Genomic DNA, 26,592 nt, shown 5'->3' with positions numbered 1-26,592 from the left:
CAAAACCACAACAAAATGCAGCCCGGAAAAGCCCTTTTTGGAAAATCTGACTAGATCTACAGGTATAGTCTTGGAGTCTAAAGACTAAGAGGAGCATTTCTCAGGACAAGATTGGTCTTCCCTGGGCACCCACTGCTCCGAGAAGCTGACAGGAGAGTTACAATGCACTCCCAGAGCCAATGACAGGGGCAGAGACATCCCGGCTGCCTTCGAGTCTCTTCACACACTGCCCGCATTTTCATATGTGCACTGACAGATGATTCCTACTTTAGAAGCTATCCAATCAGTCCCAGATGCATTTGAACACTTGGGCACAATGGGGATGCCTTTCGTGGCTTTGTTATCGTATCAGGGCATAACGAGAGGACTTCTCTGAACCTGGATATCCAATATATGGCACAAAAACATATTAGGTCAAACTCAGACATCATTATGTTTAATAAAAATACATTAAGATATTTTTCTGTTTTATGTACACTCCAAATGTCTGAACATTCAGACACTACTGTATAGTTATGTACAAGTGCAATATCGATGTTTTCATAACTATTTTAATTTATATACAGGCTCTGAAGTTCCACATGACTTCCTCTTGATAACTGACTCTAAGCTGAGTGCCTCCTTCTCCTGCCACCCCCTTCCTCTGGCCCAAGCCTGAAGGAAGCTGTTTGCTACTGGCTGCAAAGGAGAAGCAGGTGGATTCAGTTGTTTCTCCACTGTTGGAGCAGAATTAAACTTCACTTGCTCTTTCCTTCCTTTTAAAAAATAAACATTATCTTTTAGAAAAAAGAAAATAACCAGGTGGCTACGGGACATGGTGCTTATTATTTCAAGGCATGGGACTACCATGGGGAGGAGGCTTCTTTGCCAAGGAAACACCAGTCCTTTGAACAAACAAGGACTTCCCTTGTGGGAGGGTCCTCTCCAGTGGCCTTTTGGTAATCACAGGGGTGAAGGGCCAGTCCCCAGCAGGCTCTCTGCGGGTACTGTGATCTGGGGCAGGGACATGGGGAGCTTGTAAGAGGAGGGGTCTTTTCTAGAACCATCTGCTCTTTAACAATAATGTGAAAAAGCAGCATTTTGAGAGGCAAGTCTCAAAGTAGAGGTGTTTTGTGCATCAGTGTTTTATGCTTCAACATCCTTGAAAACATCTTTCCAGGCAATTCTTCATGGGAGTGGGGTTAATGTTGGGGAAGAGGTCATATTCCCTCTCTAGGCACTGCATATAAAGGTGAAATGCCACAGTTTTTGCTCTTTTGAGTATTGATTTCTCCGAATTCACAAACTTGAGCATTGTTGTCTAAAGGTCTACGCCCCCAGGGTAATGCCATAGAACACTGGGTTTTGAAGCAGAAGAGAGATCTTGGGAGGCTGCTGCATAATGCCAGAATACAGAGCACCATGGACGGGGACAACACACCATCCAGGCAGTGCCCTGGGGAGAAGAGCAGGGACTGGCCTGCTCCACTTCAATTTGGTCACTACTTCAATTTGGTCACTTTTCATTTGGCATAGTTTTCTCCCCTTGTCCATTTTTCCCATGTGCTTTTCATCCTTATCGTTCACTGCCCTCCCCACAGCTACCCGTTGGGTCTGGGAGGGAGCATGGGAGGCCTAAGCCCCTCCTAGGGAGGAGGAGAAAGAGGGCAAACAGCTTCAGGTTCTCCTCCAGGCTTTGGGCAGGTTCTGCCCGACAACAGGAGACCGACCCTCTCCTGGCACTCCACCTGAGCCTGAGAATGAAGAATGACCCACCAGCTCAAGCAGACTACAGGAACAAAGAGTTGCCCTTTGATTAAGGGGTCCCAAGTGCTGTCATGCTCTTTTCGGCTCAAGGGAGACATGTAACATGAGTGAGCCCCTCCCTCTGTGATGCCTTGGCAGGAGCACCCAGAAGGGCTGAAGCAAACATCAGGCCTAGAGTGACCTGGGGCAAGGAGGCACGTGGGAACATGCCTTATTTAGTGTCCTTTTTGACAACAAAAACAGGAGCTTTGACAGTTAGGTCATTTCTGTTTTCCTCTCAATCCCTGCTGCTACGTTAAATGTTTCTCGGGGTGAGAAAACTGTTTTCTGGCGGCAAATTAGGTTTTAGAAAAAGAGCAGATTGCCAATGATAGCTATTTAAGTTTTATAAGAATGTAGGAATGCAATTATGTAAAAACTTATGCTTACTAACTTTCCAATTGCTAGATCTATTTAAAGTCTAGGCACTTAGTGTGTGTGTGTGTGTGTGTGTGTGTGTGTGTGTGTGTGTGTGTGTGTGTGTGTGTGTGTGTGTGTGTGTGTGTGTATGAGTGTGAGAAAGAAAGACAAAGACAGAGACAGAGAGAGATAAAGAGGAAGTGAAGGAGAGAGAGGGAGGGAATGAAAGAGGAGAGAGAGAGAGAACTTCAAATGGATTCAGACTAAATTAATCAAGTTGCTACAGAAAACTACCCATTATATCAGTTGGCATTCCAAGTAACACTGCTGACCTTGACATTTAAAATAGCCTCTTCTATCTTATGATTCAAAAGAGATGGACCATTATTAATTCTCAACTAGAAAAAAAGTTACTCCCTGAAAGAGAGATATTTGCCTAAATTGTGCAAGAATAAATAGCACATCTTTTAAAAAAGATAGCAGGCTTCAGATGAAAACAGGTTAATTCATCTGACTAGTTTTTAAAAGACCATGTTCAAGAATGACTGATGACAAATGTCTACTTGTAAACACTACATCTTTGTTTTTTGCACTGTTGAGACAGTCCCAAGAACAGTTTTCCACACGTGAACCTGAGTGTCATTCCTAGCTCTCTCACTCGCTCTACACCGGCCTCCTCCGTCAACAACTGGATCATCCCTGGACCTGTAACTAAATCAATTATTTCCTATATGAAAGTAAAAGGTTAGATGCTGGAGCACAGTTGGAAGAAACTGTCAAAGAAAGCTTGTGAACATGCGGATGAGGTGGATGTTTCGAGAGTTTCCAGTCTTCTGCCCTGCACAGTGTCTCCCTGCCTGCTCCCTCTTTGCAGACGGCTCTGGCACGCCACTCCCTGCTCACAGGGAGTCCTGGCCCCAGCATCAGATGCAGGTCCCAGGCTGTGCAGGGGGCTGCTGTTTCCGGTTTCTCACTGCTCCTGACTTCTCTTTGTATACTATTGGCATCTGCTGAGAAATGTCCACCAGGGCGCTGGCCACTGCGAGACCTTGGGAGAACCCACAGAGGGAACACATGTTAAGGGGCAGCTTGCTTTTATTAAAAAATAATTTTAAAAATTTCTTCTTACATTCACATGGTGCAATAAATAAATAAAGTACATACATGGGAAAAATCTTACCTCTAACCTGTGTCTCCCTCCATACTCCCCACTTCCATCAGAGTAACTTCTTTAGTTTGTATATATTCTTTCAGGGTTTATTTGTATAAATACAAATACATATTCTCCTCCTCCCTCATTTTTACACAAAAGGAGTACCTTACTTTTCAGCAGATCTACCAAGCAAAGTGCCCTGCCTCGTGGTGGGAGCATCTAAATAAGATTGCAGACATGCTTTAAGCACTAAGTTTCTCCTGTCTTTTTCTCCAAGAAAAAGCTTCACTCTTTATGATGAAATTCAGATTCATTCCACACTGCCCAGATAGCACTAGTTATTTTGATATCTACACCATGATAAGGGTTAGGATAGACTCTGGGGCCAGACTTTGGAATAAGCAAGGTTCTTTAACTTCCCTGTGCCTCAGTTTCCTCTTCTGTAAATGGGGAACAGCACAGGGCTTGTGTGAGAAGTCAATGAGTGAACTGATGTAAAGTCTTAGAATGGTACCTGGCTTATCACCCCACCACCTCCGCTACCACCTTTGCTTTGGGGACTGGGGGGTCCATTCTCCCTTTTGTATTGGTAATTGATTAACTTGATGTTCATTAGGGAAGGCACAGTCCTGGGGGAACTGGATTCCTATGCATGGGAAAAGGCCGGACAGGCTCAGAGCCCTGCTGAGGCCCCCAGGAGCCATGTTAGAGGAGCTTCTTACTCCACCTCACTAAGCCTATAAAATGGGGGAGGGGGGTAGCTTTTAAGTGCCAGGTTTAGTACCTGGCATGGAGTGGGGAATCCACACCAGTGACCACTGTAATAGCAAAGACAGAGCCAGGTGCTTCGGGAGTCCAGAGAAGGGCACCATTTAAAACGGGGGGTAGATCCTAGTCACAGCAATCAGATGAGAAAAGGAAAGAAAAGGCATCCAAATTGGAAGGGAAGAAGTCAAACTGTTACTATTTGCACATGCCATGATACTATATATAGAAAACCCTAAAGTCTCCACCAAAAAACTATTAGAACTAATAAATGAATTCAGTAAAGTTGCAGGAGACAAGATTAATACACAGAAATCTGTTGCTTTTCTATACACTAATAATGAACTGTCAGAAAGAGAAAGCAAGAAAATAATTCCGTTTAAAATCACATCAAAAAGATGGGCTTCCCTGGTGGCGCAGTGGTTGAGAGTCCGCTTACTGATGCAGGGGACACGGGTTCGTGCCCCGGTCTGGGAAGATCCCACATGCCGTGGAGAGGCTGGGCCCGTGAGCCATGCCTGCTGAGCCTGCGCATCCGGAGCCTGTGCTCCTCAACAGGAGAGGCCACAACAGTGAGAGGCCCGCGTATCGCAAAAAAAAAAAAAAAAAAAGAATAAAATACCTAGGAATAAACTTAACCAAAGAGGTAAAAGGGGCTTCCCTGGTGGTGCAGTGGTTAAGAATCTGCCTGCCAATGCAGGGGACATAGATTCGAGCCCTGGTCTGGGAAGATCCCACATGCCGTGGAGCAACTAAGCCCATGCGCCACAACTACTGAGCCTGTACTCTAGAGCCCGTGAGCCACAACTACTGAACTCACACGCCACAACTACTGAAGCCTGTGTGCCTAGAGCCCATGCTCTGCAACAAGAGAAGACACCGCAATGAGAAGCCCACGCATTGTAATGAAGAGTAGCTCCCGCTCGCTGCAACTAGAGAAAGCCTGCGCGCAGCAACGAAGACCCAATACAGCCAAAAATAAATAAAAATTAAAAAAAAATTTAAGAAGAGGTGAAAGACTTATAATCTGATTAACTACAAAACATTTATGAAGGAATTTGAAAATGATACAAAGAAATGGAAAGATATCCTGTGTTCTTGAATTGGAAGAACATTGTTAAAATGTCCATACTACCCAAAGCAATCTACAGAGTTAAAGCAATCCCTATCAAAATAACCATGACATTTCCCACAGAACTAGAACAAATAATACTAAAATTTATATGGAACCACAAAAGACCCTGAATCGCCAAAGCAATCTCGAGAAAAAAGAATGAAGCTGGAGATATCACGCTCCGTGACTTCAGACTATACTAAAAAGCTACTACAGTAATCAAAACGTCATGGTTTTCCCACAAATACAGACACACAGATCAGTGGAACAGAATAGAGAGACATGAAATAAACTCATGCACTTATGGTCAATTAATCTATGACAAAGGAGGCAAGAATATATAATGGAGAAAAGTCTCTTCAATAAGTGGTTCTGGGAAAACTGGACAGCTACATGCAAAAGAATGAGATTAGAACATTTCCTCACACCATATACATAAAGACCTAAACGTAAGACCTGAAACCATAAAAATCCCAGAAGAGAACATAGGCAGAACACTCTTTGACATAAATCATAGCAAATATTCTTTTGGATCTGTCTCTTAAGGCAAAAGAAATAAAAGCAAAAATAAACAAATGTGACCTAACCAAACTTAAAAGTTTTTGCACAGCAAAGGAAACCCTGACAAAATGAAAAGACAACCTACTGAATGGGAGAAAATATTTGGAAATGATATGACCAATAAGGGGTTAATATATAATATATAAATAGCTCATAAATTGAATATCAAAAAACCAAACAACCCTATTAAAAAATAGAAGACCTGAATAGACATTTTCCCAAAGAAGACATACAGGCACCATACAGATGGCCAACAGGCACATGAAAAGTTGCTGAACATCACTAATCATAAGGAAAATGCAAATCAAAACTACAAGGAGGTATCATCTCACACCTGTCAGAATGGCTATCATCAAAAAGACCATAAATAACAAATGTCAGTGAGGATGTGGAGAAAGGGGAACCCTTGTATACTGTTGGTGGGAATGTAAATTGGTGAAGCCACTGTGGAAAACAGTATGAAGGTTCCTCAAAAAAATAAAAGTAGAACTACCATATTCCACTCCTGAGTATACTTCCAAAGAAAACAAAAATACTGATTTAAAAAGATACATGCACCCACAATGTTCATAGCAACATTCACAGCATCATTTATAATAGCCAAGATATAGAAGCAACCTAAGTGTCCATTAACAGATGAATGGATAATGAAGATTTTTTTTACACACACACACACACACACACACACACACACACACACACACTGGAATACTACTCAATCATAAAAAATAATGACATTCTGCCATTTGCAACAATATGAATGAACCTAGAGATTATTACGCTTAGTGAATAAGTCAGACAGAGAAAGATAAATACTCCATGTTATCACTTATACGTGGAATCTGAAAAAAGAGAACAAACGAATGTATATAATGAAACAGACTCACAGATATAGAGAACAAAGTGTTGGTTACCAGTGGTGAAAGGGAAGGCAGGAGGGGCAAGACAGGGGTATGGGATTAAGAGATACAAATTACTATGTATAAAATAAATAAGCAACAAGGATATATTGTATAGCACAGGGAAATATAACCATCATTTATTTATTTATTTAAAGAATGATTTTAACTGCAGGCGAATGGCTGGATGGAGGTGTGGGAGGGGGTTGGGGCTGTGATTTTAGAGGTCAAGGGTAGAAGAAGCAGACTACAGGGGAGAGATGGCAGCTGAGGTTAGATGAGAGACGTGGTAGAGTAAATGAAACAACGTGGAAGAATGAGACTCCAGATGTAGGACCAGCAGAACTCGCCCGTGAATTATACATAGAGAGGTGAGGACTGCCTAGGATGACTCTTGAGTTTCTGGCTTGAGCAACTGGCTGAATAATGAATTCCTTTACTGAGATGGAGATCAAAGGACCAACTGGTTAGAAGGAGGGCAAGCTCCATTTTGGACATTTTAGGCTTGATAAGACCTTGAGGTATCCAAGTGGACATTTCAAGTAGGCAATCGAATAATTGGGTGTGAAGCTTGGCAAGGAGGACAAGAATTAGAGATATTAACCTGGGAAAGACAGTGATTACTTTATTTTTGGGAATAATAAGCTCACAATGAAAAAGAAAAAAGCCCAGCGTTTAGCAGGAGAAATCTTAAGGTGTAGAGACTGGAAAGGAGATTAGCCATTATTTTGTAATAACTTTAAAGGCAGTACCATCTATTAAAAATATTGAATCACTATGTTGTGCACCTGAACCTAATATAGTACTGTAAATCAACTATACTTCAATAAAAATGAATGAATGAATGAATGAAATGGGGGATACAGAAGGGGTGGCAGGGATGGCCCCACCCTTGGGGTAGCTCTCAAGTAGTGAGCAGGTCTTCGTCAGGAGTCCAGGGGGTTGGGGCACATCAGGCAAAGTCTGGCGCAGGAAAGGCCACAGTGTTGCAAGCCTGTCACCGCTCCCCTCCCAGCCCCAGCCAGTACCTTGCCCTCAGGGAGCACCACTCAATGTCTGCTGAGCTGGGCAGGAGATACTGCTCCAGAGTGTCAGGTTAATGGGTCATTCTGCCCTCAACATGGACAAGGCCAAGTTAGGGGCTGAACTCACAGGAATCCCTAGATGAGGGCAAATCAAGCCATTCGCTTATGAAATGAAGACAATAAATCCTGACCTGGCCATGCCTAATGTCCTCCCTCATAAGAACACCACGGACCCAGACCTTCTGAAAGCTGAGTCGAGTGGAGGCCTGCAGAATCATCTCAACTGAAAGTTGTCTAAAACATGTCTGAGGCATCCCTCCAAAGTACTCCATGATTAATCAAAATACTTCCAAAACTATATTCCATATTTCCTTCATGTTCAACAGTAAAAGAATGTTTATCTAAATTATGATTCAAGTATTTCATGGAGTAGTGTAAAAGATGGATAAAACACTATATAGTAAGTTGTAAAAATGTTTATGATAGTTACATGAAAAAAGAAGAATAAAAATTAGTTATACAATCATTGCAACTAAATTGCTGATAAGGGCTGGAAAGGAAACAGAACGGTGAAAATTGGTGGGTGTTGGATGGTAGAATTGTGAATAAATTTTCAAAAACTTCCTTTAGGATGTTATAATTGTTGTTTGTGCCTTATACTTAGAGTGAAAAAGAAAAAGAAATACATAAATACAGAAAAAGAAATAGTGTTAGAAATACCAATTTGAGAGCCACTAGCTTGAGGGAGCTAGCTGGAAGCCATGAGAGTAAGTAAGATGATTGAGGAAGAGCATATGGAGTAAGGAGGGAGAAAGCCTACATTTAGAGGCAGAGCAAGGAAAAAGATAGTAAAGGAGCAACACAGACGCGGGGGACTGGAAACACTGGCGGCAAAGAAGGTTTGGCCAGAAGCATCAATACCACTGGCAGGCTGAGAAGGCTGGGGCAGTGAGGAGATCCAGATTTTTCCCAGGAAGGAATGGTGACCTCAGGAAAGATAGGTTAGGAATACAGTGGCAATGGGATCATCTCTCCAAATCCTCACAACGACAGGAGGCAGGGCCTACAGGTATACCCCACTTTACTGTGCCTCACAGATACTGTGTTGTCATTGTTGTTTAACAAATTGAAGGTTTATGGCAACCCTGCATTGTCAGATAATAGTTAGCATTTTTAGCAATAAAGCATTTTTAAATTAAGGATGTACCTTGTCTTTTTAGACATAATGCTATTGCACCATAACAGGCTACAGTATAATGTAGACATAACTTATATGCACTGGGAAACCAAAAAATTCATGTGACTCGCTTTATTGTGATATTTGCTTTATTGACGTTTTCTGGAACCAAACCTGCAATATCTCCGAGGTCTGCCTGAATGCAATATCGCTTTTATAACCAAGTTCTCTACAAAAGGGAAGGAGCCTTCACACATCTAAAACATAAACCTCATTTGTCAATGACCCTCATCTACTCACCCGACTGCCCAGGAGGAGGGATTCCACCGAGGCCTCGAGGGAGCCTCACAAACACAGAGAGGACAGCAGCTTTGTTGCCAAAACATGGCTCCAGGGCAATGGGCTTGGGAACAGTCTGGTGGAAAAAAACAAAGAATTACCTAAAGCAGTGTTTCTGAAGAAACACCTTCACCAGCCTTTCGATGTGATTTTTTTTTTCTTTGCGGTATGCGGGCCTCTCACTGCTGTGGCCTCTCCTGTTGCGGAGCACAGGCTCCGGACGCGCAGGCTCAGCAGCCGTGGCTCACAGGCCCAGCCACTCCGCGGCATGTGGGATCCTCCCGGACCGGGGCACGAACCCGTGTCCCCTGCATCAGCAGGCGGACTCTCAACCACTGCGCCACCAGGGAAGCCCTAGATGTGATTTTTAAAGATGTCCCTATATTAGTTTCTATTGCTATGAAACAAATCACAAACTTTGGTGCTTAAAGCAGCACCTATTTATTATCTCAATTTTGTAGGTCAGAAGTCCAGGCAAGAGCTCTGTAGGGCTCTCTGCTTAGGGATATAGGTCCTATTCATGTCTTCTATGAGTTCTGGAAAAATTCTCAGCTCTATCTCACAAAAGTCTCAAGGGTCTCAGCTCTTGTCTTCAGAAGGTGGAAGTCAAGTTATCAGCTGCATTCCACTTTTACCAGGAGGCACTGGGGAAGAACCTGCTTCAAAACTCATTAAAGTTGGCAGAATCCAGTTCCTTCCATCTCTAGGTCTAAGGTCCCCATTTCCTTGCTAGCGATCAGCCAGGGGCCACTCTTCTCTTGGAGGCCACTCACATACCCCCCTACCTGGTCCCTCCAGCTTGAAACCACTAATGGTGCTCAAGTTCTTGTCATGCTTCCTCTTCTGCCACCAGCCAGAGAAAGCTCTCCTTATATCTTAATATCAACTACCCTCAGACTTTAATTACTTCTGCAAAATCTCTTCATAGCAGAACCTGGAGTAGTGTTTGACTGAATATCCATAAGACAGGAATCTTGGGAGCCATCTTTAGAATTGTGCCATCAATTTCTTCAAATTGAAGAAAATCATTTCCAGAACCACTGTGACTACAGCACAGGGAAATGAATAGATGAGTGAAATGGCAGAAGTGGGGAAACCAGTTATGAAGCAACTGCAAAAACCTAGGTGGAAGAGGATAATGGCCTAGATCAAGGTGATAGGTAACAGTGGTGGAGGTGGTGCACAGTGGTCAGGAAATATTTTTGAAGATAAAGTCAAAAAGATTTGCTGATGGACTGGCTATCCAATGAGGATGAGAGCAAGGACGAGTCAAGGACAATTTTGGCCTGAGCAACTAGGATGATGAGTTGGGGAAGTTATGCCAGAGGAGCAGGTGTGGGGAACAGTATTTAGAACTCAGTTTTGAACATGTTAAATTTGTTAAGATGCTTATTAAGACATCCAAGTGGGAACACTGAGCAAGCAATTTGATATATGAGTTGGATACTCACAGGAGAGGTTTGAGTGGAGAGGTTTAAATATCATGGTGTTTAAATACATGATGGATAAGATCACTGCTATGGTCTGAATATTTGTGTACTCCCAAAATTCATATGCTAAATTTTTTGGGGGGGCTGCGCTGGGTCTTTGTTGCTGTGCGTGGGCTTTCTCTAGTTGCGACGAACCGGGGCTACTCTTCATTGTGGTGCGTGGGCTTCTCATTATGGTGGCTTCTCTTGTTGTGGAGAATGGGCTCTAGGCGCAGGGGCTTCAGTAGTTGCAGCATGTGGGCTCAGTAGTTGCGGCACGCAGGCCCGAAAGCAGGCGGGTTTCAGTAGTTGCAGTACGTGGGCTCCACAGTTGTGGTGCATGGGCTTAGCTGCTCCGCAGTATGTGGGACCTTCCCAGGCCAGGGATCAAACCTGTGTCCCCTGTACTGGCAGGTGGATTCTTAACCACTGAGCCACCAGGGAAGTCCCATATGTTAAATTATAATACCCAATGTGATAATATTTGGAAGTAGGGCCTTTGGGAGATGATTAGGTCATGAGGGCACAGCCCTCATGAATGGCATTAGTGCCCTTAGAAAAGAGACCCTGAGAGCTCCCTCACCCCTCCTACAACGTAAAATTACAGCTAGAGGGAATTCCCTGGTGGTCCAGTGGTTAGGACTCTGCACTTTCACTGTCAAGGGCCCAGGTTCAATCCCTGATCGGGGAACTAAGATCCCATGGTGCAAGCTGCATGGTGTGGCCAAAAAAAAAAAAAAAAAGATTACAGCTAGAAGTCACTATCTATGAACCAGAAAGCAAGCCTTCCCCAGACACCTAATCTGCCAGCACCTTGATCTTGGGTTTCCCAGCCTCCAGAACTGTGAGAAATTAATTTCCATTACTTATAAGCCACCCAGTCTCTGATACTTTTTATAGCAGCCTGAACAGACTAAGACAATCACCAATGGTGTAGGTGTAAAAGATGTGAGAAGAGGCGCAAAGACTGAGCCTGAGATGGCTACGACTGTTAAAAGATGTTGGGAGATGAAGAGGGTTGAACGAAGAATACAGAGCACAGAACAGCCAGAAGGTGTGTGGTGTCCTGACAGGAAAGTCAAGACAGCATTTTAAAGAGCAGCCGGCTGTGCCGTATGTGTGACACGGGGTGTCACTCAGGCTTGTCTATTCTTCTCAATCCCACAAATTATCACTATTTTATCAGGACAACGTTTGCTTAGATTTAGGCACATGTTTACCATCTGATTTACTCACTATTCCCTCTTATTCCACCCTCCTGGGGTAATTTCCCTCCTCTCTAGCACATCCTTTAGACATTTCTTTTATACACGCCTGTTGGTGGCAAGTGCTCGGTATTTCCCATAATCTGAGGATATCTTTATTCTATCCTTGTTCTTGGAAGGTAGTTACTGGGTACACTAACCTAGGTTGGCAGTTCTTCTCTTTCAATACTTTGAAGACATTCTTCTTCTCTCTTGTAGCTCCTGAGAAGTCAGTCAGCTGTCACTCTGTCATTCCTTTGTAGGTGATCTGTCTTTTTTTCCCCAGTTATTTTTTAATGTGGTAAAATGCACATAACAAAATTTACTATCTTAACCATTTTTAGGTATACAGTTCAGTGGTATTAAGTACATTTATATTGTTGTGCAACCATCACCACCATCCATCTCCAAAACTCCTTCATCTTGGAAAACTGAAACTCTATACCCATTAAACGGCAACTCCCCATTCCTTCCTCTCCCAAGACCCTGGCAACTACCATTCTATTTTCTGTCTCTATGAAGTTGACTACTCAAGGTACCTTATATAAGTGAAATCATACAGTGTTTGTCTTTTTGTGACTGGCTTTCACTTAGCATAATGTCTTCAAGGTTCACCTATGTTCATCTATGTAGCATTGGTCAGACTTTCTTTCCTTTTTAAGGCTGAGTAATATTCCATTGTATATATATACCACATTCTGTTTATCCATTCATACCTCAATGGACACATAGGTTGGTTCCAACGTCTAGTTACTGTGAATAAAGCTGCTATGCACACGGTGTGCAAATATATCTTCAAGACCCTGCTTTCAATTCTTCTGGATATATACCCAGAAATAGAATTGCTAGATCATATAATAAATAATTCTATTTTTATTTTTATCTTATTTGGTACACGGGCCTCTCACTGTTGTGGCCTTTCCCATTGCAGAGCACAGGCTCCGGACGCGCAGGCTGAGCGGCCACGGCTCACGGGTCCAGCCGCTCCGCGGCATGTGGGATCCTCCTGGACTGGGGCACGAACCTGTGTCCCCTGCATCTGCAGGCGGACTCTCAACCACTGCGCCACCAGGGAAGCCATATTTTTATTTTTTTGAGGAAGAGAAATACTGTTTTCCACAGCAGCTGCATCATTTTCATTCCCACTAACAGTACACAAGGGTTCCAATTTCTCCACGTTGTAGTGATCTTTTTTTGTTCTGGCTAATTTTAAGACATTCTCTTTGTCTTTGGAGTTCTACAGTTTCACTATGATAAACCCAACTGTAGTTTTCTTTCACCCCTGCCTTCCCTCTGCTTTCTTTCCTTACTCCTGCTTACAATATGTTTTGCTAGAATCTGTATAATCATGTCTTCCATCAGTTCTGGAAAATTCTCAGCTCTTTGAATATTGCCTCTCCTCCATTCATTTGTTCTGGGACTGTGATAATATATATGTTAAGTTTTCTCATTCTATCCTCCATATTCTCATTATCTGTAATATTTTCCATCTCCTTGTCTCTGTTCTGCAGCCTGTGTAGTTTCTTCAGAGTCATCTTCCAGCTCAAAAGCTCTCTCCTTACTTGTGTCTGATGTGCTGTTTAACATGTAAACTGAATTATTTAAAAAATTTCAACTACTGTATTTTCCATTTCTAACAGTTCCATTTGGTTCTTTTTCAGGTGTGATTGGCCATTCTTGACTCTCATGGCTTCCTTATCTTTATGATTCTATCTTTCGTTTCTTTAAACATTTCATACAGAGCTATATTATATTCATTAGGTGCCACTTCTGTTGCTTCTGCTGACTCTTATTCATGGCTTTTCTCTTTTGTCCTTGGTGATCACTGATTCCTTGGTCTTGATCTATGGGAGTCCTACATGGCTGAATTGGGTATGTTTTCCCTCAGACAGGATCTGCATCTACTTCAGCTGTGAGATGTGGGGTGTTACCAGTCTAGAACCACTTTAGACCATGCATGGCTCTGGTTTTGGTTCATGGTTTGTTCTTTTTTGGAGGAGGGAAAGGAGAGTGGTCCCTGGAAATCTCACATACTTCCTGTAAGCTCAGTAATGCTTTAATAAGTATGTTAGGACATACAGGTTATATATATATATATATATATATATATATAATATATACACATACATATACATATGTATATATGTGTGTGTATACATATCTCCACGAACATATAGCTGTTTCCCAAGAGTATCTGAAATATTTAATCATTTTGTTAAAAGAGAAAGTCTTATCATTTTCTTCATCATGGTGGGGGGATCAGAATTATTTATTTTGACTACAGAATTCATAGTCAATCATGATTTTTCCCCTTTTAAAAAATCCCCCAAAATACTTATAAGGAACAATGGTTCAATTTAGCTATTTTCAAGTTTTCAAGTATTACGCCACAGAAAACTTACAAGAATATCAGACAAGTTATTTACATTTTAAAATTCCCTGAATATGAGACTGCTTAACAACATGCATCAAAGATTAGAAAATGAAAGCAAAAGAATACCTGACACTTTCAGTGTGTGGACTTACTGTTAAGAAGAAAGAGGGAGGATAACATAAGAGGCAACAGAATGAGGCTCTTGCTCTCTCTGGTTCCCCAGACTTAGAAGCATGAGTTTTGATAAGTTAAGTCACAGGGACTTTTGAAATACAATCTCACCTTTATACTTCCCCCAATAAGATCAGGAGGCTCTTCATCTGTTTCCAAGGCAACATTTACAGAGGCAAAGGGACGACTGGCCATCTGCTGCATCTCTCGAAGAAGTTGCTGATAAGTAATACAGCAATCATTAATGCAAAGAGTACTGAGGGGATTTTATTAGAGAATACTACATATTAAAAATACCTCATCCTCCCTGATTCAAACAAATCAAGTCCAAAACGATATTTTTGAGACAGCTGGGGAAAACTGGACATGGACCAGGTATTAACATTTTAATTTTGTTGGCTGTGATGACAGTATTGTTATATTAAAGAAAAAGTCCTTATCTGTTAAGAGATACATACTAAAGTACTGATGGATATAATGCTATGATGCCTGCTTATTAAACACATAAAATAAATTATCCTATCTCCTTACATTTTTATTACTAGATTAAAGCCAGGCTTTCTTTTTTCCTGCTGAAACTTGAACCAAGTATTTACACAGCAACAAAAACTATCCTTTGTTATACAGTAGATAGGAACTGAAAGAGCTCTTTATTCAGAGAGGTGGTATAAGCTAAACACAAAAAACCATGAAGTTTTGCAGAGCAGAGGGACAACTAGGGGCTCTGGATTTAGGGAGGCTTGGATATGAATATCTGCTTCAACACTCTCCAGCTGTGTGACTTTTAAAAAGGTGTTTAAAGTCTCTGGGTTTCAGTTCCCTCCTCTCTGAAATGGGTTTTTAATCCCATAAAAGTATCAGTAGGATTAAATGAGATGCTTTAACTAGCACAGTGCCTAGTACGTGGTGTGTTGTCAATCATATATCATTAGGGATATCAGAAATCTGGGCATGTCACTGAAGCTCTGAGGTCATGCTGTGGAAGACAATGAGGCCCTACTTCGACCACTTCCTTGGAACTATTGTAGGAGACAGAATCTTGGGCTGGATAGATCATGGCTCTGTTTTAGAAGGGCATTTTTATATTAAACATTGTGTTAACATGTCAATAATCACATTCCTACATCTCACAAAGCTATTGGTCCATTTACTCAACAAATACATATAACAACAACCCTCCTCTGGGTTCTCTGCTATTCTAAGTGTGGAGTCACAGTGAGACAGTTCCCAGTCTAGTTCCTTTATGACAAGGAGATAATGTGAGTAAAGGCACTTAAAATAGGGCCTGGTATGTAGCAATGACTTAAGCAGTATTAGCTGCTATTATTTTTGTTATAAAAAATATCACATCACTTTTCTACAGTTCTGAGAGGGATAAATCATGAATGATATTTTAGAAAAGATAAAATATATTTTGAATGGTCAGGTTCACAGTAACAGAGAAATTTTAAGTCACAAAGGTAAAAGCTTAGTTTATTGGTTGATCAACTGTGTAATAAGCATACTTTTTTTGGGGAAAACCTCTTCTCTGCAAGGTGTTCATCTTATTTTCTTTCATGTACACTGCAAATATTTTCCAGTTGGTTGTTTGTCTTCTATGTTATTCATTTGTTTATTTTTTATATACTTTAGTAATTTTATGTAGGTAAATCTATATGATGTTTTAATCATCTTATATGAAAATAATAATTTTATTCCCTTTCCGAAAGTGACAAAACTTCTTATTTCTATTTCTCTTAGTGCAGAGTCTAGAATACCCAGAACAAAAGTAAGTGACTATGGGGACTACTTTGTGATTAGAAACATGGTCTGTGAAGATAGAAGTCCTAAGTTTAAAGCCCAGTTTGGTGTCTTTATTGTAACTGTGTGGTGATGGGTAAGTTACTTTGCCTCTCTGAGCCTCAGTTCCTCTATCTGTGAAAAAGGACTAGTGTCACTATTTTATAGGGTTGTTGTGAGGATTAAATTAGTTAATCTATATAAAACCTCTTACAACAGTGCCTGCAATTTAGAAATGCTCAAATGTCAGTTCTTAATATGACTAACTTGTCTGGATTTTATTGGATACAAACTCTAGTATTTTTTTATCATGGGTGATGTTGGTTATCTGGTTATTCTTCAGAGTGTTGAGGAGGTATTATTTTTGAGTTTACTAAGAGTTTTGTTTTTAAACTAGGAATGAGTGTTAATATCAATAAATGACTAAATGATTACTTGGCCACTACCGAAAATTTAGGTTTTATTTTTTTACCTACTGATATAACATATCCTAGTAGGTTTTCTGGTGTGAAATGATCCCTTTTCTACACTGGTAAACTAGACTGCTGCACGTACAGTCATTATACAACTGGTCTTTACTTTTTGGTGTTACATTTCTCAGGTTTTGGTTTCAAGGTTTCGAAGCATAAAATGTATCAGGATTCTTTTACACTTCCCATCTTTTCCTTTACCCTGGAACCGTTTATATATTTTGGAAATAATTAATTCTCATAAGCACCCAAGAAGAAATAGACTATTATTATCTCCATAAACTCATCTCAAATTGAAACTCCTTGGGTCTAATACCCTTTGTGGAGAGAGTAATATCTTGACAAGTTTTTGATTCCTTCCTTGGTACTAGTTTATATGGCTTCTCACTTTTTTATTACACATTTGGATAACATATTTTTTCAGAATACTGTGCTATTTGTTGAGATTTTAAAATATCTTAGTAATAGAGCTATTAAAAAGAAAAAAACCTCTGAATAAGTTATCCACTGAATTTTTAAAATCATAATAAAGAGGGTGTAACGCTACCTCTATGATAACATCACCTTTACATGGGTCAGAAAAGGTGTCACGGCCCCCAGGAAGAGGCTCATATCCTGAAGCCTATCTTAACCCCATTACAGACACTAATGTTCTATGAACAGTGCTGCATGCTTGTGAATTTTGATTTTAGATATTTCTGTTCTCCTCTAAATCTTGTCTATAGATCAAGTTTTATATAGAAAACCAAAGAGCACAAAGTCTAGATCTTAGTGCACTTCTATTTAGCAACAATGCAATAGACATGATGACTAAAAGGCAGAGTAAATACACAAGTGAAAGTTGCAATAAGCAGTTTTTGTGTTGTAATTTTTCATCAAGTTTATTTGATTTGCCAATTATAAATATTTTCTGGACTTATTAATATTACTTTCGGAATGGAGCTCTGGAAATAAATCAACACTCATTAATAAATAGAACTCAAGCAAATACTTAATTAGACACACATTTATCTTTCCTTGAATAATGAGAAACTTTTGATATTTTACTCTCATCCTCATGAAAGGCTCCTGTAAAGGCTGTGCTACTAAGCCTTCAGATCTCCAGCCTGAGCTAAGGAACCAGCTTCTGGTAGGAAGGATAAAAAAACTGACTTCACCTGTAAGTCAATATGATTCTTAGTTTCCTTTTAGAAAGTTAAAACCATGTGGTGCAGAATGAACTATAGCTTACATAGCACTGATTGAAGTCTACTGACCATACATTACTCTCTCTATAGATATATCCATCAATTATCACTAAATAGCAAAACTGACTTGCTTAAGGGAAATACGAAGGAAAAAGTTCTTACAGGGATTCATTAATCTTTAACCACTGAGGCTTACCTCTCTACGTCTGGAAGCCCAACAACTTTGTTTGATCTTCCAAACCACAGCAGCCACCAGGAGCAAAGAGAGGAAACAACTGTGAGAAAGGAAAGGAAAGTACTGAGTTATTATCCCAACCCCCAGAATCAGCACACTGTCATCTACACCCCATGTCAGGCAGGGAAACAATCCCCCAAATACCAACTCCAAGCTCCTTTCTGATGAGTCATCACAACCATGTCCTGGTTCACAGGAAACAAAGTGTGAGAAGACTTTGATAAGCTGGGCTTCCCGACCCAACTAGACAATACTGTCTCCACAAGGTACTCTGAGAGGAGAGCCTTGATTTCCTGCCGGCCTTTATCAGAATGGTCCATCATGGCTTATCCCAAATAATAAAAACAATTCTATGATAATTATGACAAGTAACAAGCATGCTATTTAATCAAATTAGCAAAAATCTACTGGTAAAGTCTAAAAAAGTGAGAAAAGTTAACTATCAAAGTAACAACCAGCTTTTCATAAGGAACAATAAATTTATATGTAGTAATATATATTCAAAGTAAATACCTATTTTTTAAATAAAATAAAACAACTGAATTCAAGCCAACAACTTTCTTAAAAGTATTAGGAGAAGACGAAGTCCCAGTGGTCTTATAACTGCAAATGATTTCAATGTTCTCTCAAGATTCAATGCCTCTTAAACCAGGCACCGAATGGTTTGAAAAGCTACTGTGACAGCAAAGAGAATGACTGACTTCTGATTAAAGGACTAATGAGCCTAACAAATAAACCTCTTAGTAACCGCTAAATAATTTTAAAATTGGCATTTTCACTCATTAACTTGTAAAAGGGGCTTGTTACAGAGTACTGTTCCAGGGTGTTACAAGCAGACACAAGGCTTTCCGCCCCTGTAGTTGGGTACTCTCTTGCTGAGCTCTGTGTTTGCAGGATGGGGTTGGCTTTACGAGAGGCAGCTTCAATGCACAGATCGCTGAAGACAGGCCTCCACAGCTGGCTGGTGACAGGTCCTCTAAGGTGCTAGGAGGACTGAGCTTCTGCCCTTTCAGAAACAGAAATTAAGCCTCCCTCAGCCCACCACTTCCCTAAGAGGCACAGAGTGCAGACCCCTCCACTGGGTCCCCTGACAAAAGAGAAGCTCCCCAGGTTATCACTCAGTGGAGAGTCTTCAGTTCCTATCTTGCTGGTCCTCCCGGCTGTCCTGACACTGATGATCCTTCCTCCTTTCTGACAGTTTCTATTTTTCTTTTTATCAGTACTTTATTGAGGCAGGTCCTGTTCTAGGCTCATGGAATATACCAGTGAACAGAACAAAAGACCACTTTTCCCATGGAGTTTAAATTTCAGCAGATGGAGGTAAACAGTAAACAAAATAAGTGAGTAAATTATAGAGCATGTCAGAAGGGAGTAAATACTACACAGATAAAAAGATGTTAAGGGTAAAGAGGTTCAGGAGTGACAGTGGCACTCTAAAACAGAATGGTCAGAGTGGGTGGGCCTTAATTCTTGAGAAGGTGACATCTGAGCTAAGACATAGAGGATGTGTGGGAGGTGGCTTGTGAAGGTCTGCAGAAATGCACCTGGGCAACCAGGGTCAGCCAGTGCAAAGCCTGAGGCAAGGATGTGCCTGGGATTTCTTGAGGCACCTCAGGAGGCCAGTGTTACTGGAGTGGGGGAGGGAAGTTAGGCCAGGGATAAAGACACAGAGGTAAGAAGAGGGCAGATCACGAGGGCCCGAAAGGCATTATAATGGTGTTGGATTTTACTGAGATGAGCCAGTGCAGGTTTTTGAGCAGAGAAGTGTCATGATTTAATTTATGCTAAGGAGACCATTAAGGTAGCAACGCAGAAATAGAAAGAACAGGAGTCTAGGTGAGAAATGAGGGTGGCTCAAACCAGGATGGTGGTAGCAGGGGTGTGAAAAGCACTTTGGAATCTGGACATGACTTGAAGGTCAAGGCAATAAATAGGATTTCCTGATGGGCTGGATGTAGGGTATAAAAGAGAGAAGTCAGGGTCTGAGGAACTTGCCATCAAACCTGGACAGGGAAGACTCTGAGGGGAGCAGGTGCGAGACAGCAGAGAGTTTAGTTTTAGACATGTTGAGTTCTGAGACATCTACCTGAAAGCTACTGGGGGCTGGTTACCAGGTCTGGGCTGGAGACAGCATTTGAGAGTCATCAGCATATACATGGTATTTGAAGTAATGAATCTGGATGAGGTCATCAAGGGGATGAATACAAATAGAGAAGAGTGTCTTAGGGGCACCCCAACACTGAGAAGTTGGGGAGAATAGGAAGAAGCAGTAAGGGAGTCTGAGAAGAGTAACCTTCTTTAGTCTTTCATGGTTTCCATGCATAATCCTGCTTTTTCCCCCCCATCAGCTTGCTTTCTGGTACTTTTATTCTAATAGATAGATAAACACATGGTGGCAGCAAATCCACATGGAAGAACATGAAACACATGAGTTGGTCAGGATGCTGCTGATGCAGCTGAATACAGGGCTGGCCTCAGAGGCAAGGAGTCTGGTGTCACTCAGGGGCCTCTCTTGGACTACCCTCAACACAGAACTGTGAAACAGTGCAGCTCAGAAGGTCTGTGCCCCTTATCCTTGAGGGGCTTCTGTCTTCAACGCAGACCTGTTAGAAACACCAACAACCCAGTTTCTTCCGCCTGTTCCAGTTTTTCTGAGAGACATAAACAGCATACCGACACACAATGATTGTTCCTCAAAGCTGACATGTGCATGATTTCTCCAAGGGTAACACAACAATGAAGAATTTACTAGTTATTTCAAAAAAGGTGGCACTTGCTGATACCCCTCCCTTCTTTTTTTTCCTACCACTAATCTGGGGACAGGTGGGGCTGTGACTCTGTTCATCTTACTGCAGTTCCTCTTATCAATTGTTTTCTATAGTTTTTAATACAAATGTAATTTTTTTAAAAATCATGGAAATTTTCAAACATACACAAAAGAAGAGAGACTGATCCAGTGAATCTCTATGTGTTCATTACTCAGCCTTGCAATTATTAACATTTTCCTATGGCATTCAAAGATCATTCTTAAAGAAGTGTATTTCTCTCTTTCAACACAGGGACACTGGCCCCAGGCTAAGGGTCTTTCACTTTTCAGCTCTGTACCTAGGAAAAAACAAGAATCCTTTGTCCTTTTTTGTCCTAAACCTGTCCCTGCTTATCAGAGGCTTACACTTTCCTGAGACTATGCTCAGAAATCCATGTCTTGACTCTAGGTCTTTCTTTCCATCTTTTGTATCAATATATATCTTTGAAAACTCACAATATTTTCTGAGAGCTCTGTGTTTGGGGATGTTTTTCACCAGCTTAACTGTAATTGTGTAAGTAGAATGATACTTTTGAGAGTGTACTGAACCTTGCTTTTCCTGTCCTTGCAAGTCTAGCCTTTCTAAAACTACATATTCGGGACTTCCCTGCTGGCCCAGTGGTTAAGAATCTGCCTTCCAATGCGGGGGACGTGGGTCCGATCCCTGGTCGGGGAACTAAGATCCCACATGTCGCGAGGCAACTAAGCCCACGCACTGCAACAACTGAGCCCGTGCCACAACTAGAGAGCTCGCATACTGCAACTAAGACCCAACTAAGCCAAAAATAAAAATAAATAAAATAAAAACAAAAAAACTACATATTCACTTCTTGGCCTGGCCTTGACCTCCCAACCAATCTAAAACAGAGACACTGCTGCTTCTTCCCAAGTTCCTGTGATGTGCACTTCACCATTCTGGTTTGAATTAGATCCAGAGTGGTAGTACCCCATATCACTTCCATCTTCTGGAAAATGAAATGATCAACAAGACATGGATGTGTCAAAATGTCTGCTGTCAATCTGGCAAGGACCTAAGCAGAAGTTCAGATAATTAAAAGTTTTACAAAAACATACCTTGCCAATATCAGGAATTCCCATTACAGTCCCTCCTATTGGTCAGTGCCTCCTATTGGACATCCCCTGCTTCTCCTTTTTATTCTCACCCAAATGCTATCTTCTAAGGCACCTCTAACTCCAGTGACACAGATGTTCAGAGTGTTAGTCTGTCTCTCCCTCTTCTACTAATAATCATTATCCTGACCACACTACCACATCACTTTCAGATACAAAGCTCTTTCACACGCATCACCTCATTTGATTTTCAGAGAAAGCAAGCAAATGGGTCTTATTATTTCCCCCTTTATACACACAAGGCTCCTACTGGAGTCTGGGAGAGCATCTCAATTAAGACACAAAGAGGGCTTAATGGATTTATCTGGATCTAGAGATTACTCTTCACTGTGCCCAAGTCTGAGAGTCCTTTTCTAACTTATCTCACGCTGATATTTTCTCATTTGAATCACTGAGCTATCCCCTTCTACCCCCACCCCAACTCTAATTCTCTCTTCTGTATTCTATGAGCTATTCTTCAGAGTGCTTAGAATTATCTGTATACCTTTCCTTCTCTCATGTTTCATGTATATCCTTTTGGACCTGGTTAACTTGCTCTGGGAAAATATTTTCTTCCTCATGCTCATGAAAAGGACTCCATTCTCAGCTAAAAGCTCATCATTTCTACTTCCCAAACAAAATCCAGAAAAACCAAAGTTCTGCAGTCTTTTTTTTTTTTTTAATATTTAGCAAAAGTCCTTTATTTTATTGTCTTTGAATTCAATGGAAGCTTAGTGGAAATTAAATTAAGTTTAATTTTTTAAAATTAATTTTTATTGGAGTTTAGTTGCTTTACAATGTTGTGTTAGTTTCTATTGTACAGCAAAGTGAATCAGCTATGCGTATACATATATCCCCTCTTTTTTGTATTTCCTTCCCATTTAGATCACCACAGAGCACTGAGTAGAGTTCCCTGAGCTATATAGTAGGTTCTCATTAGATACCAAAGTTCTGCATTCTTTTCCAAAGGTTCCCACATTCAAAAAAAGGGAGAAGTGATGAGAACACCATCTGTCCTTGTTTTCTACACAAGATTCTGTGGTCCCTGATCGATTCTGATGGCGTCATTCAGTCTTCCACCAATCAGCTGAGGTGACTAATCCTCACTGGGTTGGTACTTGGCAGCTGAGTCACCTCAGTCTGTACACATGGTCCAAGAACATAACACACCTGCTAATCGGAGCTACTGAGTTAGCATACGGCCTCCGCATTCCTATCAGCAGCACCACGAGCTTTTTTCCCCTCAGAGAGGTTGGTGTCTATGGTCCCTCATGGCTCTGCGCTTCTCCTGAAGGTCTGCTTTACTTTTCACATATATTGGAGCATGACTCTGTGCTAGATGCTGAAAGTGTGTGTGTATACAGGGGTGAACAAAAGAGACACTGTACCTGCTCTCCCAAAGCTTAGAGTCTCACTGTGGACACATAGTACGCAAGTACAGAACTGTGATAAGTACCGTGATGAAAAATAATACAGTTCCCTGGGAGGGTAGAACAAAGGGAGAGAATTTAGTTTGGGGGTTCATTGATGGAATCTTGGAGGAAGTGACACTGTGCCGAAATTTGAAGGATGAGTGTGGTATAGTAAGAAATATACATATGGTCTTTGTCCCAAGTTCCTGGCACAGGGCTCCTAAAACCCTTGAAATCTCCTATGTGATAGGAGCATCCTCTCCCCTCTTTTTTACACAACTGTTCATAATGGCTTTATTTGTAACAGTCAAAAACTGGAAATAACCTAAATGTCTATCAGGAGGTGAGCAGATAAATTGTGGTTTATCTTTACAGAGAATATTACTCAGCCTTAAAAAGGAAGAAACTATCTTTTAATTTTGATTTAAAAAATCTTTAAAATGTATCTTTACCAGTTTTCTACACAAAGTAATTTATATAATACAGAAGGGTATAAAAAAACGACAGTGGCTTTGAGTCTGAATTAACTTTTTTTTTTGTTTTTTTTTTTTTGCAGTACGCGGGCCTCTCACTGTTGTGGCCTCTCCCGTTGTGGAGCACAGGCTCCAGACGCGCAGGCTCAGCGGCCGTGGCTCATGGGCCCAGCCGCTCCACAGCATGTGGGATCTTCCCGGGACCGGGGCACGAACCCACGTCCCCTGCATCGGCAGGCGGACTCTCAACCACTGCGCCACCAGGGAAGCCCTGAATTAACTATTTTTTATAACACGTTTATGGAGATGTAATTCAGGAGTGTCTTTTCTCCCCTCATGGGAGGGAAGGACCTAAATAGCTTCTGGACGGGGCTGACCACCAGAAAAACGAATTATGTGATTAAAGGGTTAGACCATTCAGCCCCCCAGCACACCTCCCCTCCACAGGAGGGTAGAGGGACTGGAGATTGAGTTCGATCACCAATGACCAGTGATTTCACCAATCATGCCTACTCAATGAAACCTTGATAAAATGTGGAATGATGAGGTTTGGGGGGCTTTCAGGGTTGGTGAACACATCGATGTGCTGGGAGTGTGTCATGCCCAGAAAGAGCATAGAAGCTCTGTGCTCTCCCTCTTGCCTTCATACCTTGCCCAATGCAACTCTGGGTTGTTGAACAACCACTGGGTTGCTCCTGAGTTGTATTCTTTATAATAAACCTGCAATTTTAAGTATGGTGTTTTCCTGAGTTCTGTGAGGCAACAGCAAACTGTTGAATCTGAGAGGGGTCACAGGAACAACCCAAACTTGTATTTGGCCAGGCAGAAGTATGGGTAGCCTTGGGACCCATTTGTGGTTGACGTCTGAAGTAGGAGCAGTCTTGTTGGACTGAGCCCTTAACCTGTGGGGTGTGCACTGATTTCACATGGTTAGTGTCAGAACTGAATCGTAGGACAGTCAGTTGATGTCAGAGAATTGGTTTTTGTTTGGAAAAACAAAGCAATGGGTAAAAGTATACAGGTAAAGGGTAAGGAGAAGAGCGTTCCAGAAAGAAGGAAAAGTATGTGCAAATGCCATGAGGTGGGAAGGAGCTTGGTGCTTTCTAAGAAACAGAAGGAGGCTCATGTAATGGGAATGCAGAACAGAGTAGCGTAAGGTGAAGGTGGAGAGGTGAACAGAGGCCAGTTCATGCAGGACCCTGGTTTTTATTTTAGATACAATGCAGAGCCACTAGATATGAGATAAGTGGTTAGATACAAACTAATTCATGGTTTTAAAGGTCTCCTCTGGACTTTTTGTGGGTTGTAAAGGAGCTAAAATCAACTGAAATAGTACTAGCAAGATTGTGATGGTTAGGGCTAGGGTGGGGAGTAGAGGTAGGGCAGGTTGCTAACCGTAACTGCTGGGATGTGGCGACGGAATGCCTTTTGGGTGTGAAAGGGAAAGAAGTGACTTGGAATCAGCAGCATGATTTGCCAATTAGTGATGTGGGGAAGACTGGTGAGGAAGGATCAAAAAGTTCATTTCTGGGCATGTTATGCTGCAGATGGGGATGGCAGACTTCAACCTGAGAACACACAGTAAGGAGATGGCCAGGGTCAAGCTCTGGAAGAATAGCAACAATTATTAGTTGAATAGAAAAGATAGTTCAGCAAGGGAGGCCAAGAAAGAGCAGCTTCAGGGCAGTATGGACTCACAAAAGGCAAGAAGAGTCTCACTGATGGGGTGATCAGTTGACCGATACTGTTGCAAAGCCAAAAAGATAAGAACTAAAGACTAACTTTTGGATTTAGCAATAGAGATGTGCTAGCTGCCCTCAACAACAAAAAAATTAGATGCGGTGTTGGGATGGAAGCCAGATTAGAGAGAGCTAAAAAGTAAAAAAGGGGCTCCATTTTTAGGGTAGTAAAAATACTGATATTATGAAAATGGATATGACATTACACATTTGTCCAAACCCCACAGATGTACAACACCACCAAGTGTGAACCCTAAGGTAAACTATGAACTTTGGATGATTATGATGTATCAGTGTAGGTTCATCTTTAGTAAAAAATGTTTAATTCTGGCAAGTGATGTTGATAATGGGGGAGGCTATGCATGTGTGGAGGCAGGGGGTATATGGGAAATCTCTGTACCTTCCTCTCAATTTTGCTGTAAACCTAAAATTGCTTTAAACAAATAAAGTCTCTTAAAATTAAAAGAAAGGAAGGAAGAAAGGAAGAAAGGAGGGAAGGAGGGAGGGGGAGAGAGAGAAAGAGAGAGTGAGCATATGAGAGAGGGAAAGGAAAGGGGGGAAGGGAGAGAGGGACAGAGGGAGGAAGGGAGAAGGAAGGAAGAAGTCAGTCAGTCAGTCTAGAGTATATGAATACAAGGAGGGAGGGGGTTCTGGAGAACTGCCAGAGTGCTGGGGGGGAGCTGTATTCAGTGTGGCCACACCAGATGGTTTTTTCCCTTCTCCCTGCTTGTGCTGAGCAATGGAAGAGAGCAACTAAGGCAGTGAGCTCTGGTCCTGGGGCTAGAGAGGCCAGGCAGGATGGATACTCTCTTATACATAAGACAGACTAACAATATACCTGACCCAGCAGCACACTCTGCCTCCATACTCCATACTCACTGGAGGCTGTGACAGACGGAAATGGCAACCATACAAAGGTAAACACAGAATCTTCAACATAATCAA

At 41.5% G+C, this 26,592-nt stretch overlaps 1 protein-coding gene across 1 annotated transcript in view; it reads right to left on the bottom strand.

Annotated features, from left to right (window-relative positions):
* Window positions 1-420: 420 nt before the first annotated feature.
* The window catches only part of ATRN (attractin), a 174,364-nt gene continuing 148,192 nt past the window's right edge, over window positions 421-26,592 (bottom strand). Inside the window, exons 26-29 of the mRNA XM_060122197.1 lie at window positions 18,069-18,147; window positions 14,548-14,655; window positions 9,140-9,254; window positions 421-3,193 (exon numbers count right to left, since the gene is read on the bottom strand). Of these exons, the coding sequence (XP_059978180.1) occupies window positions 3,069-3,193; window positions 9,140-9,254; window positions 14,548-14,655; window positions 18,069-18,147 (427 nt within the window). The 3' untranslated portion in view covers window positions 421-3,068. The remainder of the gene's footprint in view (window positions 3,194-9,139; window positions 9,255-14,547; window positions 14,656-18,068; window positions 18,148-26,592) is intronic.

This window comes from Lagenorhynchus albirostris, chromosome 15, assembly GCF_949774975.1.
Source record: "Lagenorhynchus albirostris chromosome 15, mLagAlb1.1, whole genome shotgun sequence".
Taxonomy (NCBI): Eukaryota; Metazoa; Chordata; class Mammalia; order Artiodactyla; family Delphinidae; genus Lagenorhynchus; species Lagenorhynchus albirostris.
This window is presented reverse-complemented; position numbering and strand designations above follow the sequence as displayed.